The sequence below is a fragment of the Myiozetetes cayanensis genome, unplaced genomic scaffold (assembly GCF_022539395.1).
Source record: "Myiozetetes cayanensis isolate MyiCay16 unplaced genomic scaffold, myiCay2020 scf13, whole genome shotgun sequence".
Taxonomy (NCBI): Eukaryota; Metazoa; Chordata; class Aves; order Passeriformes; family Tyrannidae; genus Myiozetetes; species Myiozetetes cayanensis.
Window position 1 is genome coordinate 23,223,486 of NW_026086937.1, and position 17,051 is coordinate 23,240,536.

Below are 17,051 nucleotides of genomic sequence, written 5' to 3' on the forward strand. Positions count from 1 at the left end.
ACTCTCCAGCTTATGTAAACCAGATGATGATGCTCATAAACCACTAACAAATTACTCTAATTAGCCTCCATGCCGGAAGCTTCATCAACATGACAACAGACCAGGGAGAGAGCGAAGCACAAAGAGGGCTGCATGGCTGCCCTGCTGTACTCGCTCCATTTAACCAGTGCTCATCCTCACTGCCAGCCTGATGACTTCCACGAGTGCCAAATTCACCAGTAACACCAGCACAGGAGACTCCAGAGGTCAGGGGTACCTGCACACACAGCTTTGCATACAAGCCACGACACGACACACAAGGCCAATCTCAGAGAGACCTATTATTGACTTTACTGGGAGACACCCCATTCACAAAACCTTCCCAGAGGCTCCTTCCACTCACCTATGGAGGGTTAGCAGCTGGGAAGCAAGACTGGGAAGCCAAGCTGAGGAGAGCAGTGCCCTATGGGGCTTTGCTAGATCAGCAAGCCACCTCACAGCACCCACCTGAGCTATACGCTTGTCCCAGCTCCAGTGAGTCTCTACAGGTTTGGTTGTGGTACCCGTGAGCAAGACAGCCACAGCCCGATGGAAGAGAATAACCTACAGCCCCACTCACCTCGCCCCTGTTTTCAGATGCATTTCCCAACCTCCAGCACCCTCCAACCCTTTTATTCCTCTGACGGCAGGTCAGCTGCTGTTAAGCCAGACACATGGTGGGCAGCTCAGCAGGACCACGCTCACTTTGGCCATCAGCACCCCTCACGGGCCAGGGATGCCCTTCATGGGTCAGGGGTGCCTCCCATGGTAGATGCCTGTGCCGCTCAAGGGCCAGGGGTGCCCCTCACTGCCCCGGCTCCTGCACGCTCCCCGCCGCCCCGGGGGCGAGCCCGGTGCCGCGGTGACCGGGGGCGGTGAGTGGTGAGCGGGACGGCCGCCCGGGCATCACCGCAGAAAATGCAAGTCAGCGGCGGCTCGGCGGCCGCAGGCTCCACTCAAAAGTTTGGGGGGAGGCGCCGGGCAGGGAGCCGCGGGCGGGGGCCCCGCCGGTCTCACCTCCTTCTGGCGCGGGTCCTGCGGGTAAACGTCGGGCGGCCCGAGGCGCGGGCGCTTGAGCGGGCGATGCTCATAGCTGAGGAGCCCGAAGGCGGCCATGATCGCTCATGTTCGCGGGCCCCGAGCACCAGGGAGCAGCGTGGGCGGCCCCCCCCTCACCCCGCGCCGGGGGCGGGCTGCGGGGCCGGGCGGGGGCGGCGCGGCTCGGCCCACCCGCTCCGCTGCCTCCCGCGCCGCTCCCGCATCGCACCGCGGCGGGGCTGGGCACGGCGGCTGCGGGCGGGGACCCCCGGCTGTCCCCGGGCCGGGGGGCCGAGGTGATGGGGCAACGCCCGGGGAGCGGAGCGGGGGGCTGAGCAGCCGAGAGACGCAGCATCCGCACCCTGTCGCCTCCCCCATCTTTAGCATCTTCATTGGAGCGGAGAAATCGATTCCTCAGGACAGCGACCGCCCGCCCGTCACACCGAACCGCCGCGCACAGTCCCCGCGCTCCGGGGGCACGTTCCGCCCCTGGGCTCCCGGGAGCGGTGCCCGGTCCCGGTCCGAGCTCCCCTCCGCAGCTCGCGGCTGGGGAGGGGCAGCGGCAAAGACCCTCAATTCCTTGGTGAAGCCTCAGCGCCCTGAGGCCGAGCGGAGGAGCGAGGGCATCCTTCCTCTGTTCCCTGCTCGGGGGCTGAGGGATCCCGACCCGCTCCCGGAGGTACCGCGGGGCTGTGGGAGCGCACGGTGCTGCTCCGGCAGCAGTGACCGCATCCCCGGGAGCTGCAGCCTCGGCTGGCCCCGGCTGAGTCCCTCCGGCCATGGCCTTCCAGCTGCCACTTGGCACACTGCTCCGCCATCCCGAAGCATGCTCCCAGAGCTGTCCTCCCCGCAGGTGCTGGAGTGGTGGGTGCATTCCTCTATCAGCCTTACAGTGAGAAAGCAGATCCTCCCCTTGTGCTGCATCTCCCAAACAGTACAAACACAAGGCACTTTGGAAATATAAGATTAGACAATGGGTTGCAAATAAGTCTAAATAAAATTAACAGCCATACTCTACAAAGGAGCTTATGGACAAGAACAGGCAAACCAGTCGTCTTCTGCCTCTAAGCAATTCTCTAGTCAAACCACAGAAAATTTAAAAGCTGAGGCTGAACTAGATAATACCAATAAAGTAGTCTGGTCTCATATTTGTTAACACATCTTCTATTACATCTTTGGTCACTGAAATACTTTCATGCATGCAGCTGCATTTGCCAAAAGCAAGGACTAACAAACCTGATTCCTCTAAACAGGCATTAGCTTAAAACAAAACAAACAAACAAACAAACAAACACAAAACCAACCAAACAAAACCAACCAAACAAAAATCAAACCAGTAAATCTGTACACAGACTTGCTTCATTTTAATTCCAAGTTTGCCTTAGAATCTACATAGTTAAACCAGACTCAGCCAGTATGATACTCTTGAATCACATGCAGAGCATTCCTGCAATGGATATGCATCCAGTTAACAAAGCACTAAGTTGATGTGGTTCAGAAAAAAAACAAACCCTCTGTTTGCTGAAGTCCCTGGCAGTCAGTAGATGGATGCAGATGATGCCTCTGGGCCTCACTAAGCCTCCAAGTTAACCACACTTTAAGGGATGGGTTATGTCATGCCATGACTTAGCTTGTGTGAAGAGCAATCAGATACTGCAGAGGGGCCTCCTGGCTGGGCAGGGTGCTGTGTGTTATTACCTGGGCATTACAGCAAAAGAGAAATACACCCAGAAGGAAGGGGGGGTGGGGATACAAACAAAAAAAACCGAACAAGCAAAAACCACCAAAAACAGCACAGCTGGCTTTAGAAGAAAACCTGGAAAAATTAACCTTCTGAGAACTTCCATAACGGAGAGCAAATAATCAGGATAATCAGCAAGGAAGCCTGTCTCTGAACCCCCCACTCCCGCGGGGGCTGGGACAAGCAGAGCACTCATCAAATTACAGAGATCAGTCATCCTAAACGCTCACTCTCAAGTGACAGGAGATGCACTGAAACACTCGGCAAAGCTGTACAGAAGGGGACACTGCCTGCCTAGGGCTGGGCTGGGGCTCTCGGGGCAGGCCTGGCTTGGCTCTGGGGCTCAGCAGAGGCTGCAGCTCTCGGGGCAGGGCTGGCCGGGCACGGGGCCTGTCTCAGGGCAGGGCTGGCCGGGTGCCCGGGGCTCTGCAGCATCGCACCGAGGAGCTCGGCACCGCCGCAGCCACAGCCCCGGCGGTGCCCGAGTGCCACCATGCCAGCCCAGCAGAAGAAGCTGATCTTCTGCACCGCGGGGGTGCTGAGCCTCGCCTGTGCCCTGGGCACGGCGGCGGCCCTCGGCACCCAGCTCTGGGTGAGGGGCACGGTCCTCTGCACCACCGGAGCGCTGCTCGTCAACGCCACCGGCGCGGAGCTGCACAAGTTCATCGGCGAGATCCAGTACGGACTCTTCTCCGGGCAGCGTGTGCGGCAGTGCGGGCTCGGGGGGAGACCCTTTCAGTTCTCATGTGAGTAGCGATGGCGTTTGGGTTGTTTGCAGCGCACTGCTGACAGCTGGGGCGGCGGGAGAGGGCTGCCCGCTCGGACACTGAGCCCAGCAACGCGGGACGTGCCAAAGCAACAATGCCCTTACAGTGCTCTGCTCCTCAGAGTCAAGTAACTTATTCTCTGATACTAGTAAGGCCTGACTAATGTCTTCAAGAATCTGCATTGCAGTTACACAGATATCCACATTTCGAAATACTTTATAATATTACTTTAGGAAAAAAAAGAACATTTGGGGGTTTTAATTAACCTCTGCCATCTTTTTCTCTGTCAACATTACGCCCTCTGTGCTGTCAAGAAGAACGAACTAAACCAGCAGGAATCTAATAAATGAGTTGGGGCACCGGCTGCTCTTGAGAAACAAAGCAGCCCAAAAGTTCTCAATCTGCAGCACTAATTGGAAGGGCTGGGGGAGGCTGGCCGACCTGGTACCTGACACAAAGAATGTCATCAAAGCATTAGCAATGGCTTTGCTTTATGTTCAAAATCTATTTGTCTTCAAGGATAAAATCGATAAAATCAATAAAATGATCAAGTGAGACATTTGTATTCAGCAGCACGTGGAACAAACAATAACAAACAACCTATTGCTGTGTGCAGAACGTGTCGGCCAAAGTTACTACAGCAGACAGCTCATGAGCCTTCCACAGGACTGGCAAATTGCTCACGCCAGTGACTGAATGCAAGGGAAGGCTACCAGGTTAGGTATCAGAAATTATTCACTACATAACAGTTTGCCAAAGTAGCAGACCAGGTTAATTTAATATTACATTAAGATTTGCTCTCTCTAAATTCCATCACCAGTCTGTTTACACGCTGAAGTTCCCCCTCAGTCGCTTTGTGTGCCATCACTGTGTGCAAATATTTCACCCTGAGTGAATTTTCAGAGAGGTTTATCCAATCCCAAGGGACTGGGAGACTGTTGTGACCCAGGGCTGGCCCAGCCACCAGCAGCACTGGGGCTGACATTCCTCAGGGCTCAGTCAGTGGCAGCTGGAAGGGGACAAGCTGCAGCCTTTCCCTCAGAGAGCACTTAGTGCAACACGCTGATCCCACTCCCTGGAGCTGGAGCAGCCCCATCCCGTCACACTGGTGCCTCAGGAACACTCCAGAAAGCAGGACAAACATATACAGTACATAGCCATAGCTCAGTGCACTCACTGCACTTAAGCATGTCTGAGGAGAACAGAAAACAGGCTAAGTGATTTAGTTCTATGCTTGTTCCCATTAAATGCTCCCCTCTGACCACTATATCTCTTTTAATTGTAATATGAATTTGCTCTGCCAGCAAACCCAGTTCAACTGGGGAAAGCTTCTGCTCCATTTGTTCCTGCTCATTCCCATCAGTTTCTGGGTCAGCAGTTCATTTTCTAAAGGTTGCTGCCACACACACCACACACAGGTTCATACAGTACAGTGAAGGAGTGTTTGCCTTTCAAGACAACATTGCTGCTAGAATTAATTTTTCCTGATATGTCACATATAAAACTTTAATGACAAACAGCTATAGATGCAGGTGCCATGGGAAGGATTCAGTACCGTGCCATAACTTGTTTTCTTAAAATAAGCAACACAAAATTGTATTTTTAAATCCACAGTTTTACATGTTTTCCCAAAACATAAGTAGTATCACAGAACTAATGCTATTCCTTGTAGGAAGCCTGCACAGGGAGACACTGGAAGGGGCTCTATGGTCTTTTGAGAGCCTTCTTTTCCCTCCAGCCCTCAGAGCATCTCCGTGGCCTCCTCTGAACTCACACCAGCAGCTCCCTGTCCTTCTGATGTCAGTGCCCCAGAGCTGGGGGCAGCTCTGCAGGTGGGGTGTCACCTGAGCAGGGTAGAGGGGCAGAGTCCCACTCTCCCTGCTGCCCAGGCTGGGGATGAGCCCAGCACACGGGGGGTTCTGGCTCCCAGCACACGGCGCTGGAGCATGGGGAGTTTCTCATCCTCCAATATTCCAAAGTTCTTCTCCTCAGGGCTACATTCCCCACCCAGCCTGTGTTTGTGCTGGGATTGCCCCAACCCACATGCAGGACCTTGCACTTGGCCTTGCTGGACTTCCTCAGTTTTGCAGACATTTGTTTCATTAATTTACCTTTCATTTAGTCGGGCAGATAAATGAACTTGGCACCCTGTTACCTACTGCTCTGTGTTCCTACAGGGAGCTGTGGAGCAGTTTTCTGGTAAAGACTTTACAAAGAAAAGTAATTGATTTGAGACATTATTACCCCTACTTTAATCGTGCCTTCATGGATCCAGAGCAGTAAAGTGTATTTTGCTGTTCCTTCCACAATACCTGTTGTTGCCAAACAAACAGGAATAATTAAAAAATCATTTTCTCATGCTCTCTGACTGACTATCCCCCTACAGCCTAGCAAAGCAGGATCCCAGTTTGAAATAGTAGGTAAAAAGCTGTATGGACATATTTAAAATAAATTATTCCTGAATTTGTGCATCCCTAATGACAGCAAAAATTCATTTCCAATGTCACATCCTTCCACAGGACATTGTAAGCACAAATGAAAATGAAATCTGTTTCTAGATTTATTGTTCCCCCATCCCCAAAGAGGAGGGGATGGCCAAGCCCATAATACTGGGGGGGTGAGAGCCCTCTAGGCCACCTCACAGGGCAGACCTGACTCCACAAACACAGGTTTCCACTCTTTTCCCCCAAAATATACTGTTCATGTTAAGGACAAAATGCCACCTCCAGAAAGGGGAGGAGAGGCTTCCCCTGAAGCTGGTCTTTCTTTCCTGTCCAGTCTATGCTTCTGAGTTTTACAGAATATTTCTGCCTCACAACATCCATGAAAACCCATTTCTAGTTAATAGCTTCTTTGTTGCACTTAGAAGAGCAGAATTAAAACAAGTACCACAGAGTAGCAGGAACCTCCAACCTGATTTCAGAGACAACTTTGCCTAATGTACATACTAATGCTGTGTTTGTTTTGCTTTCAGTTTTTCCAGATTTGCTCAGAATTATCCCTGCAAGTATCCATGTTAGTGTCATTCTCTTCTGTACAGTACTGATCATCTTTGCTCTGGTGGGAGCAGGGTTCTTCATGTTCAATGCCTTTGGCAGCCCCTACGAAACACTGCATGGCCCTGTTGGGCTGTACCTCTGGAGCTTCATTGCCTGTGAGTATCAGCAGCCCTGTCCTGCCAGGCTGACTCTGCATGTGCTGCTCACAGGGACACATCTATTGATACAGGAGGGTGTGGGAAGGACTACGGCTGCATTGACTCCAAACTGGCAGAGTCAAGCCAGGCAGGAAGGTGGGGGACTCTGCTGCATCAAATCTTGTGTTTTCCAAATTGTAATGAAAAGATAAAATGGGGGAAATCCCCCACAAGGGCAGGTGGCAGGATGGAAACAGTCAAGCTGCTGCAGAAAGGCCCACAAACCCCAGGGACACAGAGGTGGTACTGCATCACTGACACCCAACACAGTCAAAACCAGGAACCAGGTAAAAAACAACCAAAATATGTCAGTGATGTAACTGCTCCCACAACAGGAGGGCTCCAGACAGTGTAAGTGAGGTCACCTCTTAGAGCAGGACAGCCTTCCCAAGGACTGATGTGCTGAGCAGCAGAGAGGGAGGGGCTGGCAGCAGCTCCCTCTGAGGGTGGGCTCTGAGAGCCACTGCCAGCAGGGATAACAGAGCATCCCTGTCCCTCTGCCACACAGGGAGGGTAATGCCCACTCTCCAGGCTGCTGGCTTGGCTGACAAGCAGGTTTGCCCTGACTTTACAAGGTATTATATGTTGCAATCATAACTTAATAAAGAACTTCGGTATTTATCTTTAGACATGCAGACAGCTCCATTATGCTCAACGGCACAATCAGTGGCTTAAAGCTGAACGTGAGCTGGCTCAGGGCATTAAAGCAGCCATGCTAAATATTGCTGGTCCTGAGCCAAATTCAATTAAAAAAGCTTACCAATTTCAATAGCCATTGGCTTGGATTCCAAACACAATCCCTGTTAAAGCTAAGTTACGGTGGCCATAAGAACACTCTCCATGTGGTATTTGGTGTGGCATACATCACACGGCATGACTGAGGGGTTGCCAAGGTGATGAGCATGTCCCTCCTCCCTTTCAGGTTCCTGCGGTTGCCTCATCATGATTCTCTTCTCCTCAGAGGTGAAGATCCATCACCTTTCAGAGAAGATCGCTAATTTCAAGGAGGGAACCTTTACATTCAAGACTCACAGTGAACAGTTTGCAAATTCCTTCTGGACCATCCTGGTTTGCTCTCTGGTGCACTTCCTCAATGCCCTGCTAATCCGATTTGCTGGGTTTGAATTTCCCTTTTCAAAACCAAAAGATTCAGGGAGGATCACAGGAGCAGTTGACCTGATGTATTAGAATTACAGGATTTAACAATATTTAAAGGAAAGAGATTTGTCACTACTACGTCAACAACCACCAGATGTATCAACTTGTAAACAATTAGCTCTGAAGAAGGTAAAACAAAAGAGAAGATTTCAAACAAGCATCCATATGGTATATACAATGAACAAAAGAAGATGTGCTGAATAGTAATGTCTGGATGGAAATGCCCTCTTTCTTGGGGTAAGACCAAGAAGACATTTGCCTTTTTTCCAGTAAACTATTTGAAAAGTAACTGGTATGAAGAAAACTAGAAATCTCAGTAGCATTGCACAGGACCTGGAAAGTCCAGTGGATGAGTTGCAGTAAGAGACTCACACTCACCAGCAGCAGCTTTGCCTTTCAGTCCTGGTGAAAACGTGGACACAGCTGTGACCATGCCAGGGAATAAGGACACCCAGCAGGGGACAGGACAAGGCACGGGCTCTGCCCTGACACCCCTCAGGCTCCAGCTCACACATGCAGAGCTCAGGAGGAACAGGTGCTACAGCCAGTGCTCGGAGGGTAAAACCCAAACACCTGCACCCACCACCAGCACTTTAACCTGGCATCAAATGCACGGCAACAGCACTGTTTCTCTCCATAAAGCTCTCTTTTGGGGTTTTAGTTTTAACAAACCAAACTGTGCTCTGAGCTCGAAGTGACAGCAGCTCCTGTTACCCCTGCGGTTGCTGCAGCTCGGTGACAAAGCTGTCGCAGCAGAGCAGCACTCGGGAGATGTGCTGTGTGCTCCTGCTTGCCTCAGGGAGGCAGCCAGGCTTGGCACTGCAGAACAACCCCTCTACAGTTCATCAGACAAAAGGCATTCAGGGAGTGAGCCCAGGCACCTTCACCTCCCACTGTCCCCTCCCAGAGCTCCCAAGAGCCCTACCTGGAGAGCAGCCTTGCAAACTCTCATCAAACAATAACAATAAAGCAAGTCAAAACCTCTGGAAAGGGCAGCAATAACACAACAGACAGGCTCCCTGGCACACTGCAGCTCAGCAGGGACTAAGGAAGGAACGTGGCAAGGTCTGGTGCAGGAAGCCAGACAGACAGCCACAGCAGCCCTCACACCCTCAGACATCTCCAGGTCACTCAAAGCAACAGACCCTCCCGCAGGGATAGCAGAGCCAGCCCAGCTACCGACAGGCTGAGACAGAAGCAAAGACTACCCCCATGGGAATTACCTGGGTGCCTTGGAGACGAGATGCTCCCCAGAAGACACAGAGACAGCACTCAGAGCAAACACAGAGAAACAGCGCCTTCCCCAGCCACCTGTTTATCTGCGGGACTGTACCCAGCTGTGGGTGAGGAGCGATCCCACCCCGCGTCCACCCAGTCCCCCAGGTGCAAAACGGGCCCAGTTACCAGATAATCTGAGCCCTCTGCACTTCGGGCACTGCCAGCCCACGAGGCCTCATTCACTTTGATGCCTTTTTTTTATACTTCTACAGTGAATGGCAGAACACTGCTGAGTTCTTGTAAAGATTTGTCAGCTGCATCCCCACTACCCGAACCTTTCCCAAGGCAGCTCTGCCCTCTACTTCTCCACGGATTTTGACAATGTGTAAGGGCTGCTGCAAGTCACCACGACACCGAGATTTTTTCATAGTTTTCTTCTTAATCCATATGCGTATTCTTCCTAATGCTAATGTGTTCTTAATACATGATTTGTATTGCATCTCATGGTATTGTTTACTACACAGCAAGCCCAAACCCCTCCCTTTGCTGTGCAGGCAGGAGCAGCCCCGACCCGGGGTCCGGTGTCCTCGCCGGGGTCACTCAGCCCGGCTCCACCGTCTCCGCATCCCGCCCCGCTCCCGAGCATCAGCACAGCTGTTATTTACGTTCATATCCAGTTCCTAAGGAAAGCAACTTCTTACGAGCAAAATAAAATTGTGACAATATCTGTGTGTTTGACTGGTAGAACTGACGGAGGCACGGCCGCCCAGCACGAACCCTGGGGGAGCCCCAGCAGGGACACCGGGCCCTCCGTCATCCATGAAAATGCCCCTGCTCTTGCCCCACACTGGAAAATAGCCCCTCTCTCGATCCGCTTTGGAAAACACCCTGTCTCCTGCTCCATGCTGGAAAATACCCACCCTCCTGCACCCCGCTCCTGCCCCCGCCCGCAGCCAGCCCCCCCCGAGCAGCCCCCGCTGCGCCATCCCCCCGGCTCTGCCGGCATTAAACACTGATGCTGCCGGCATTAAACACTGATGCTGCCGGCATTAAACATCGATGCTGCCGGCACAGCGCGCACACCGGACGGGCTCTGCTGGCGGTTCAATCACCGGGACGGGGGCGCTGCCCTCGAGCCCCGCAGGGGTGGGCGGGGGTCGGTGACGCTCGGGGGGGGTCAGGGAGCCGCTCCCCCAGCAGCCTCAGTGCTCCCATCCCGCTCCGTCGCCAGGAGCATCGGCCGAGCGCGGCGGCTGCGATGGGCGACAGAGGGGCTGGGCAGGAGGCTGCGATGGGTGACAGAGGGGCTGGGCAGACGGCTGCGATGGGTGACAGAGGGGCTGGGCAGACGGCTGCGATGGGTGACAGAGGGGTTGGGCAGGCGGCTGCGATGGGTGACAGAGGGGCTGGGCAGGCGGCTGCGATGGGTGGCCTGGGGACTGAACACACCGCACCGACGGAGCTGGAGGAGATCGTCAGCAGAATCTCTGACCTGAACAAATGGAGAGAAATCTTTAGTTTCCGTGGGTAAGATTTTTATTCTACTTCTTTATCACATTTTTAATTTCGGGTAGTTATTTAATGTAATTTGTAAAGTTATGTTTTATTACAAAACTTATGTGCCAATGACAAAAGGTCCTTGTGTACTCCTTAATACAAGTGCTACAGTTCTTACTCTTCCTTTGTTCTGGTGTTCTCTTCTGGCTGGACTCAGGGTTCTCCATATGCTGGTAATGCCTCTGTTGGTTTTTTTAAATTGTGCTTTATTTTACCTTTTCAGCTTGGAAATCAACAACACAATTCATCAGGTAACTCTTCTCCAAAGGTCACAAATGGTGTTTGATGGGTTTTGGGCTGTCCTGCCGGGTTGGCATACTGAGGAGGTCACCTGGAGCCCAGGTCTCTATGGAGAGTCATTTCTCATGCTGCTCCTTTGAGAAACAGACGTTTTCTTCAGGTATTCTGAAAGAAAGTCTTCCTGATTTAAATCAAAGGGGCAGAGCAGTCCAACACAACCTTTCTGCCTAAAACTAATGATTTCTACAGTCAGTTTTAGAACACAGTGAAAAGGTATAACAAGCTAACATCTCCACAATGCAAGTATTTGGAAAACTTGCTGTGCCCTTGGATTGGTAGGCACTGAAGGTATTCTCTGTAATTTAGACAAACACAGTGTTACTCCCTGCTCCAGTCACTAGCTGGGAGGGATGCGTTGGGAATGCCCAACAACAGCTGGAAGTCAAGGGCACCCGTGTTCCAGGGCAGCACGTGTGTCTCCCCTCCCCGCCACCAGCCTGTGGCCTGGCACTGTGCCTACCCCCCGGGAATATTGGGGGGGAACTCTGAGTGCACGGGAGCAGCAGCCCTGGCCTGATGCATCATCTGCTCCTCTCCCTGCAGCGAGGCCGGGGCAGAGCTGGCGATGGACCACCCCGAGGTGGGGAGCCCCCGGGGCCGCAGCCCCCCTCGACCATCCCCCAGCCCCTCCTGCTCCCTCCGGGCACGGGCGGCCGCCCCCTCTCCCCAGACACAGCGATGGTGAGCTGCCTGCTGAATTAAGCATGAGCTGTAATTGAATCTCCTAAAGAGGAGTCTCGGGAGCCTTTCCCGGCGTTCGGGCAGGCTGTGGGCTGCAGCCTGCTATCCCCTCAACTATGGGATGGGGATGCATTATTTATGGGACTCTTAACGAGCATGGCTGCAACACAACCTTAAAGCTGATCTGCAATAATTCAATGAGAGAACCGGTTAAATGACAATATTTAACTGAAATGACAATATTTAAATGAAATATTTACCTGCACTCTGGGGCCTCCCTGCCAAAGAGCCTCAGATGGGAGCCAGGATCACGGTATCATAGAATCGTTTGGGTTGCAAAAGGCTTTTTACACCTTCAGTGAGGGATTTCCGCTCCTGTCCTGAGGGTGCTGCTGCCGGTGCCACTGCCCAGCAGCTCGGAACTTCTGCGGGTGATGACGGTGCAGGTCTTCCCTAAAAAATGCCCTGTACCCCGACAGAGGTTATTACACATTGTGACCGAGCTTCACTGGAGCGGCCAAGTACTGAGTGAAGTCCCTGACTGAGCCCAAACATCATCTTTGCCCTGAAGCTGTGAGGCCTGAGAGTGTGGCAGTGCCGTGGGCACACTGCACCTGCACCTCAAGACCTCCTGACATTACAGGTCATCCCCCGTGCTGGGACCTGACCCCTCCTCTGGCTCCTCCTCGGCAGGGGCTGCAGAAGCTGCTGTTTGGGGACACAACCCTGCTGTTCAGCTGGGAGTGGGTAGCAGCACACTTCAGGTTCCGCCGGCCGCACTCCGACCTGGCCTACGCGCTGGAGGCAGGAAAGGTAAAGTGTCACACAGCAACTGGCACCGGCTCCTCGCTGTCTCAAACATGCACAGGACACAGCAGCCAGCGCTGGGAGCCTCAGCAGCACACACCCCTTCACCCCACATGGCCTGCCCTCCTGCCAGGCCATGTTCCCCACCGGGCTGGGTGCAGGGGCTCCAGCCACAGCCCCCTGCACAGCTGCCCTCACAGGGGAGCCTTTGGCCCGAGGCTGGAGTGGGGTGGCTGGCCTGGAGGCAGCTGCTGGCTGCAGGACAGACTGTGATACCCCTCTGGGAGGTGCTCACAGGGGAGGAGTCAGGAGAGGCAGCAGGTTGCACAAAGAAGCAGGACTTTCTTGTTTTTTTCTGAGAATTAGACTTACCTAATTCTTCCTGCCCCACCTAGACATCTAACAGGTGAAGTCACCTACACTATTTACTGAAAGAGTGGGGATTTTTTCTTCTTCCTTATTTACTATCACAACACTGCACCCAAAAAAGCAGAAGCCCAAGATAAACACTCAAATTGCAAATCTCCTAAATCACCTGGAAGCTGAAACACTGGGTACAACCGCAGGCACCTCTCCCTGCATTCCAAGGCTCTGTGCTCCCAGAAGAGACCACAGCCCTGACCCTGAACACAGCAGGGTGCAGGCACAGGCACCCCTGTGCACAGCCTCACATCAGTCCCAGGATGCCTTGGGTTGCCTGGCTCTTTGTTGTGAGACTAGAGAGGAGAAAAAACAAACTGTGGGGACCCCTGCTGTCCCCAGCACACAGCCAGGGCCATTCCACAGCTTCTTCTCCATGAGGGCTTCCTGTTTTCCTACTGGCCAGGGACTGCTGGGAATGGCATGTGCTCCTCAGACTTGGGGGTTCATCTTTCTGTCCCTAGGGCGGAACAAGAGCTGTTCTGATGGCTGTACAAGCACACATCATCACATATCTGCTCTTCACAAGAGACACAGAACATACTCACCTGGAAAGGTAAGATGCTGAGCCTTCCCCTGGGACACACAGGAATTATTTCCGTGCATTGTTTGGACTCAGGCAGACCAGCCCCTGGGTTCAACCAAACCAGACCCAGCTTCAGGTGTGCAGCTACAGGTGAGGATCTGTACCAAGGGAGAAGCCTTGGCTGATCCCTGGGCAAGGCTTCTTCCCATCGAGTCTCCTGGTTTGGGATGGTGGTGCGTGCCCCCCACCCCCGGTGCCATGCTCACAGCCCGGTGTTCCCGCGGCGCAGGCTGTGCCGGATCGGGCAGCGGGAGCAGGGACAGGCGCTGGCCGTGGCCCTGGCAGAGACCCTGTGGGCAGCAGGAGGAGGGGGCAGAGCCGTCGTCTGCCTCATCACCACAGCTGGCACCGTGATGCCACACACAGGCTACAGAGCAGACACCTTCACGGAGAGAGTGAGTATGGAAACGACTGCACACAGAGCGTTCCTTAAAGACACCTCTGGCCTGAAATGGATCTCCTAAACCTGCCCCCTCACCTATGGTGCACCAAAGTGGGGAGCCCCCAGACCCAGGTCCCACCACAGCCCACGTCACCACGGGGGCTGCTGCTCCCCTTCATCAAAAGCCGGTCTTCCTCCTCCTGCAGAAACAAGAATCCAGTTAATGTGAAACTGCTCCCAACTCCCCGCACGGAGCCAGACCCTGGGGCTGGGCAAGGGGCAGAACAGACCCCTGCACTGTTCTTTCACTTGGCTAAAAGAACCACAGGATTCAAAACCTCAGCTTTTTTACATAATTCACATCTCCTTTACATCACCTTCCCCATGCTTGTGCCTGACAGATCCGGCTGTTTGAGTTCTCGGAGAAAGCTGCAGCTCAGGAGTTCATCTCCGACCACATAAACTGTGTAAGTGGGGATATTTGCTCTATCCAAGTTATTTTCTTGCTGAATTACATCTTATTTCCTATTCAAATCAGACCTTTTGAAGGCAAGTGCCACCATCAGCAGAATGTGGTGTTAACATACAGTAAAGTTCATGGATCTTCCTTTGGGAAGAGATCTTACTCCCACTAAAATTCTTGGGACTTTACCCACTGTTCCAGCTCTCTCAACCCACAAACACTGGGTAAATGGGACAGCATTTTGTAGTTCACTGGAATACAAGATGTGATTCCTTGCAGCCTCAGCAAAGATTTGTGGAAAAAAATGTACAAAACCCATTTAGCCAATAAGTGGAAGTTTCTTTTTTTACATGATCCTATTCAACAAAATTGATTATAAAATCTTCCTGATATAATACCTTACTCATCTGGCTCAACACACTCACCTAAGACTCTAATGAAGCAGATTAATTGCTTTAATTAAATGTGATTTACTGGCCATAATTCCTTCCCTGTGATCCCTTATTTCTTTTTCCAGTTCAAATGTGAAGGAAGCCATGGAGTGATCCTATTTTTATACAGTTTACTTTTCTCTAGGACACTTGAAAGGTATATTTCACTTTTTAAATATTTTCCTCTAGTTCAGTTACATCTTCTGAAATGGCTTTTCCTTTCCTCCCTTTCCCACCAGCCGGGCAGGGTCGTGCAGCGTCACTTCCAGCACCAGCCTGGCACTGCCCTGATGTTCTCTGTTCGGCCATACAGGGTCCGAGAGGATTTGGGTGACACAGCTCCTCTGCTGAACGTCAGTTCTGGAAATGTCACCTGCACAGAGGTAGGATCAGCCACGTTTCCCACATTTGATTTAGGAAAAAAATTCTCTCTTTTTAATCCAAAGAAAAAAAGCATAAAATTTGCAAAAATATTTTGCAAATTTTAATCACGGCTGTGCATGCAAAAAACAGCCCACGATGATGATGATGATGATGGTGATGATAATGATGATGATAACAATAATAATAAAAAAGCCACCTGGAGCCTGGCGTTCCCCTGGCAGTGCCAGGCAGGACAGAGCTGGGAGCTGGAGCCCACCTGCAGAGCGCGTTTGCTGCGGTCCCCGGGGTGTGACCAGGGCTGTGTCCCCGCAGGCCGTGCTCAGCCTCCTCCTGACGGGACGGGCGAGCGCCCGGGAGCTCGGCGGCGGGGCCGGGGGGCAGCGGGGCCCCGTGGGCTTCCTGAGCTGGGAGCGGCAGGTGAGAGCGGGACGGCCAGGACAGCAGGGCAGAGCTCGGGGACGGCCCAGGGCAGCGGGGCAGAGCTTGGGGACGGCCAGGGCAGCGGGGCCGAGCTTGGGGACGGCCAGGGCAGCGGGGCAGAGCTCGAGCACTGCCCAGGGCAGCGGGGCAGAGCTCGGGCACGGCCAGGGCAGCGGGGCAGAGCTCGGCACTGCCCAGGGCAGCGGGGCAGAGCTCGGCACTGCCCAGGGCAGCGAGGCAGAGCTCGGCACGGCCCGGGCTCACGGCCAGGCTCCCCCGCCCAGGTGAGCCCCGCGCTGCGGACGCCCCTCCTGCCCGTGTGGCTGTGCGGCGGCCCCTCCAGGTGCGGCGGCCCCTCCAGGTGCGGCGGCCCCGGCAGGATCGGCGTCCTCTTCGGCACCGACAGCCGCCTGCTCTGCCACTGGAGAGCCGAGCGCCATTTCCACCTGTACTTCTACAGCGGGCAGCGGGAGCAGACCCGAACGGCCCGCCTGACGATAGGTACGGACCCGGGCTCACCGCGGGGGAGGTGTGGGCGTCACAGACCACCGTCCTTCCCGTGCTTAGTACTCAGCACAAAGTTTAAGCACACCAGGAAGCAGGATTGTTTCCTGATTAATTCTAAATTTAAATAACCCTCTCTCCAGCTGTTGTGATTTCACCGTGGCCAATGACCAAGCCCCTCACAACCACCTCTCAGTCCCCCACCAGCAGGATGGGGGAGAGAAGCAGGAGGGTAAAAGCAAAATAAAGACAGTTTAATAGGGAAAGCAAAGGCCATGCACACAAGCAAAGCAAAACAAGGAGCTCATTCAGCCCTTTCCATGGGCAGGCAGGTGTTCAGCTCTAGGAGAGCAGGGCCCTATCCTGCGTAACAGTTCCTTGGGAAGACAAACCCAAACATCACCCCCCTTCCACCTTCTTCCCCCCACTGGTACTGAGCATGATGTCATATTGTCCAGAATATCCCTTTGGTCAGTTTGTGCCTCCTCCCAACCTCCCATGCACCCCCCAGTCTCCTTGCCAACATGGCCTTGACACTGTGCAAGCTCTGCTCAGCAAAACCAAAAACACCTCTATATTATCAATCCTGTGTTCAGCACAAATCCAAAACATAGTCCCATCCCAGCCACTGAGCAGAGAGTTAAATCTACCCCAGACAAAACCAGCATACCAACACAGTGAGGCTGGCACATGGGAGGTCACCTTCCTGCTTTCAGTAGTTGACTGAGGCTGAAGTCTCTGTTTTCCTGCACAGCACCTGGTGCTACTACAGCCCTTGTGTTTCCCCCCAAGTTCCACACCTCACCCGGGAAGGGTGAACTGCTCCTGTAGCATCATTTGGGTTGTGAGCCAAGCTTTGTGCTTGGGGTGCAAGATTCTTGTTTCTCTGCCACTGTGCACCACTTACCTTCCTCAATGAATGCCTTCCTCATTCTCCTTTCACTGCAGCAGTTAAAGTGAAGTCAGAATCTTGGAACTAA

The 17,051-nt window shown here is 53.2% G+C and overlaps 3 protein-coding genes across 4 annotated transcripts in view; 2 read left to right on the forward strand and 1 right to left on the reverse strand.

Annotated features, from left to right (window-relative positions):
- The window catches only part of MED12L (mediator complex subunit 12L), a 97,641-nt gene extending 96,480 nt beyond the window's left edge, over window positions 1–1,161 (reverse strand). Inside the window, 1 exon segment of the mRNA XM_050308448.1 lies at window positions 1,036–1,161. Coding sequence (XP_050164405.1) covers window positions 1,036–1,134 — 99 coding nt within the window. The 5' untranslated portion in view covers window positions 1,135–1,161.
- A 2,129-nt stretch (window positions 1,162–3,290) lies between these two features.
- On the forward strand, window positions 3,291–8,135 carry CLRN1 (clarin 1). 2 transcript variants are annotated; one of them, XM_050307953.1, is made up of 3 exons: window positions 3,291–3,543; window positions 6,539–6,736; window positions 7,662–8,135. In XM_050307953.1, exons 1-3 carry the CDS (start codon window positions 3,291–3,293, stop codon window positions 7,946–7,948), a joined length of 738 nt encoding a protein of 245 aa, XP_050163910.1. In that variant the 3' UTR covers window positions 7,949–8,135. The 2 variants fall into 2 exon arrangements, with proteins under 2 accessions (XP_050163910.1, XP_050163911.1); XM_050307954.1 differs by having other exon boundaries at window positions 6,539–6,718; window positions 7,683–8,135.
- Window positions 8,136–10,559: 2,424 nt separating this feature from the next.
- The window catches only part of MINDY4B (MINDY family member 4B), a 6,946-nt gene continuing 454 nt past the window's right edge, over window positions 10,560–17,051 (forward strand). Inside the window, exons 1-11 of the mRNA XM_050308449.1 lie at window positions 10,560–10,663; window positions 11,537–11,674; window positions 12,060–12,195; window positions 12,368–12,487; window positions 13,366–13,457; window positions 13,717–13,882; window positions 14,271–14,336; window positions 14,850–14,920; window positions 15,077–15,146; window positions 15,460–15,564; window positions 15,852–16,068. Coding sequence (XP_050164406.1) covers window positions 10,560–10,663; window positions 11,537–11,674; window positions 12,060–12,195; window positions 12,368–12,487; window positions 13,366–13,457; window positions 13,717–13,882; window positions 14,271–14,336; window positions 14,850–14,920; window positions 15,077–15,146; window positions 15,460–15,564; window positions 15,852–16,068 — 1,285 coding nt within the window. The remainder of the gene's footprint in view (window positions 10,664–11,536; window positions 11,675–12,059; window positions 12,196–12,367; window positions 12,488–13,365; window positions 13,458–13,716; window positions 13,883–14,270; window positions 14,337–14,849; window positions 14,921–15,076; window positions 15,147–15,459; window positions 15,565–15,851; window positions 16,069–17,051) is intronic.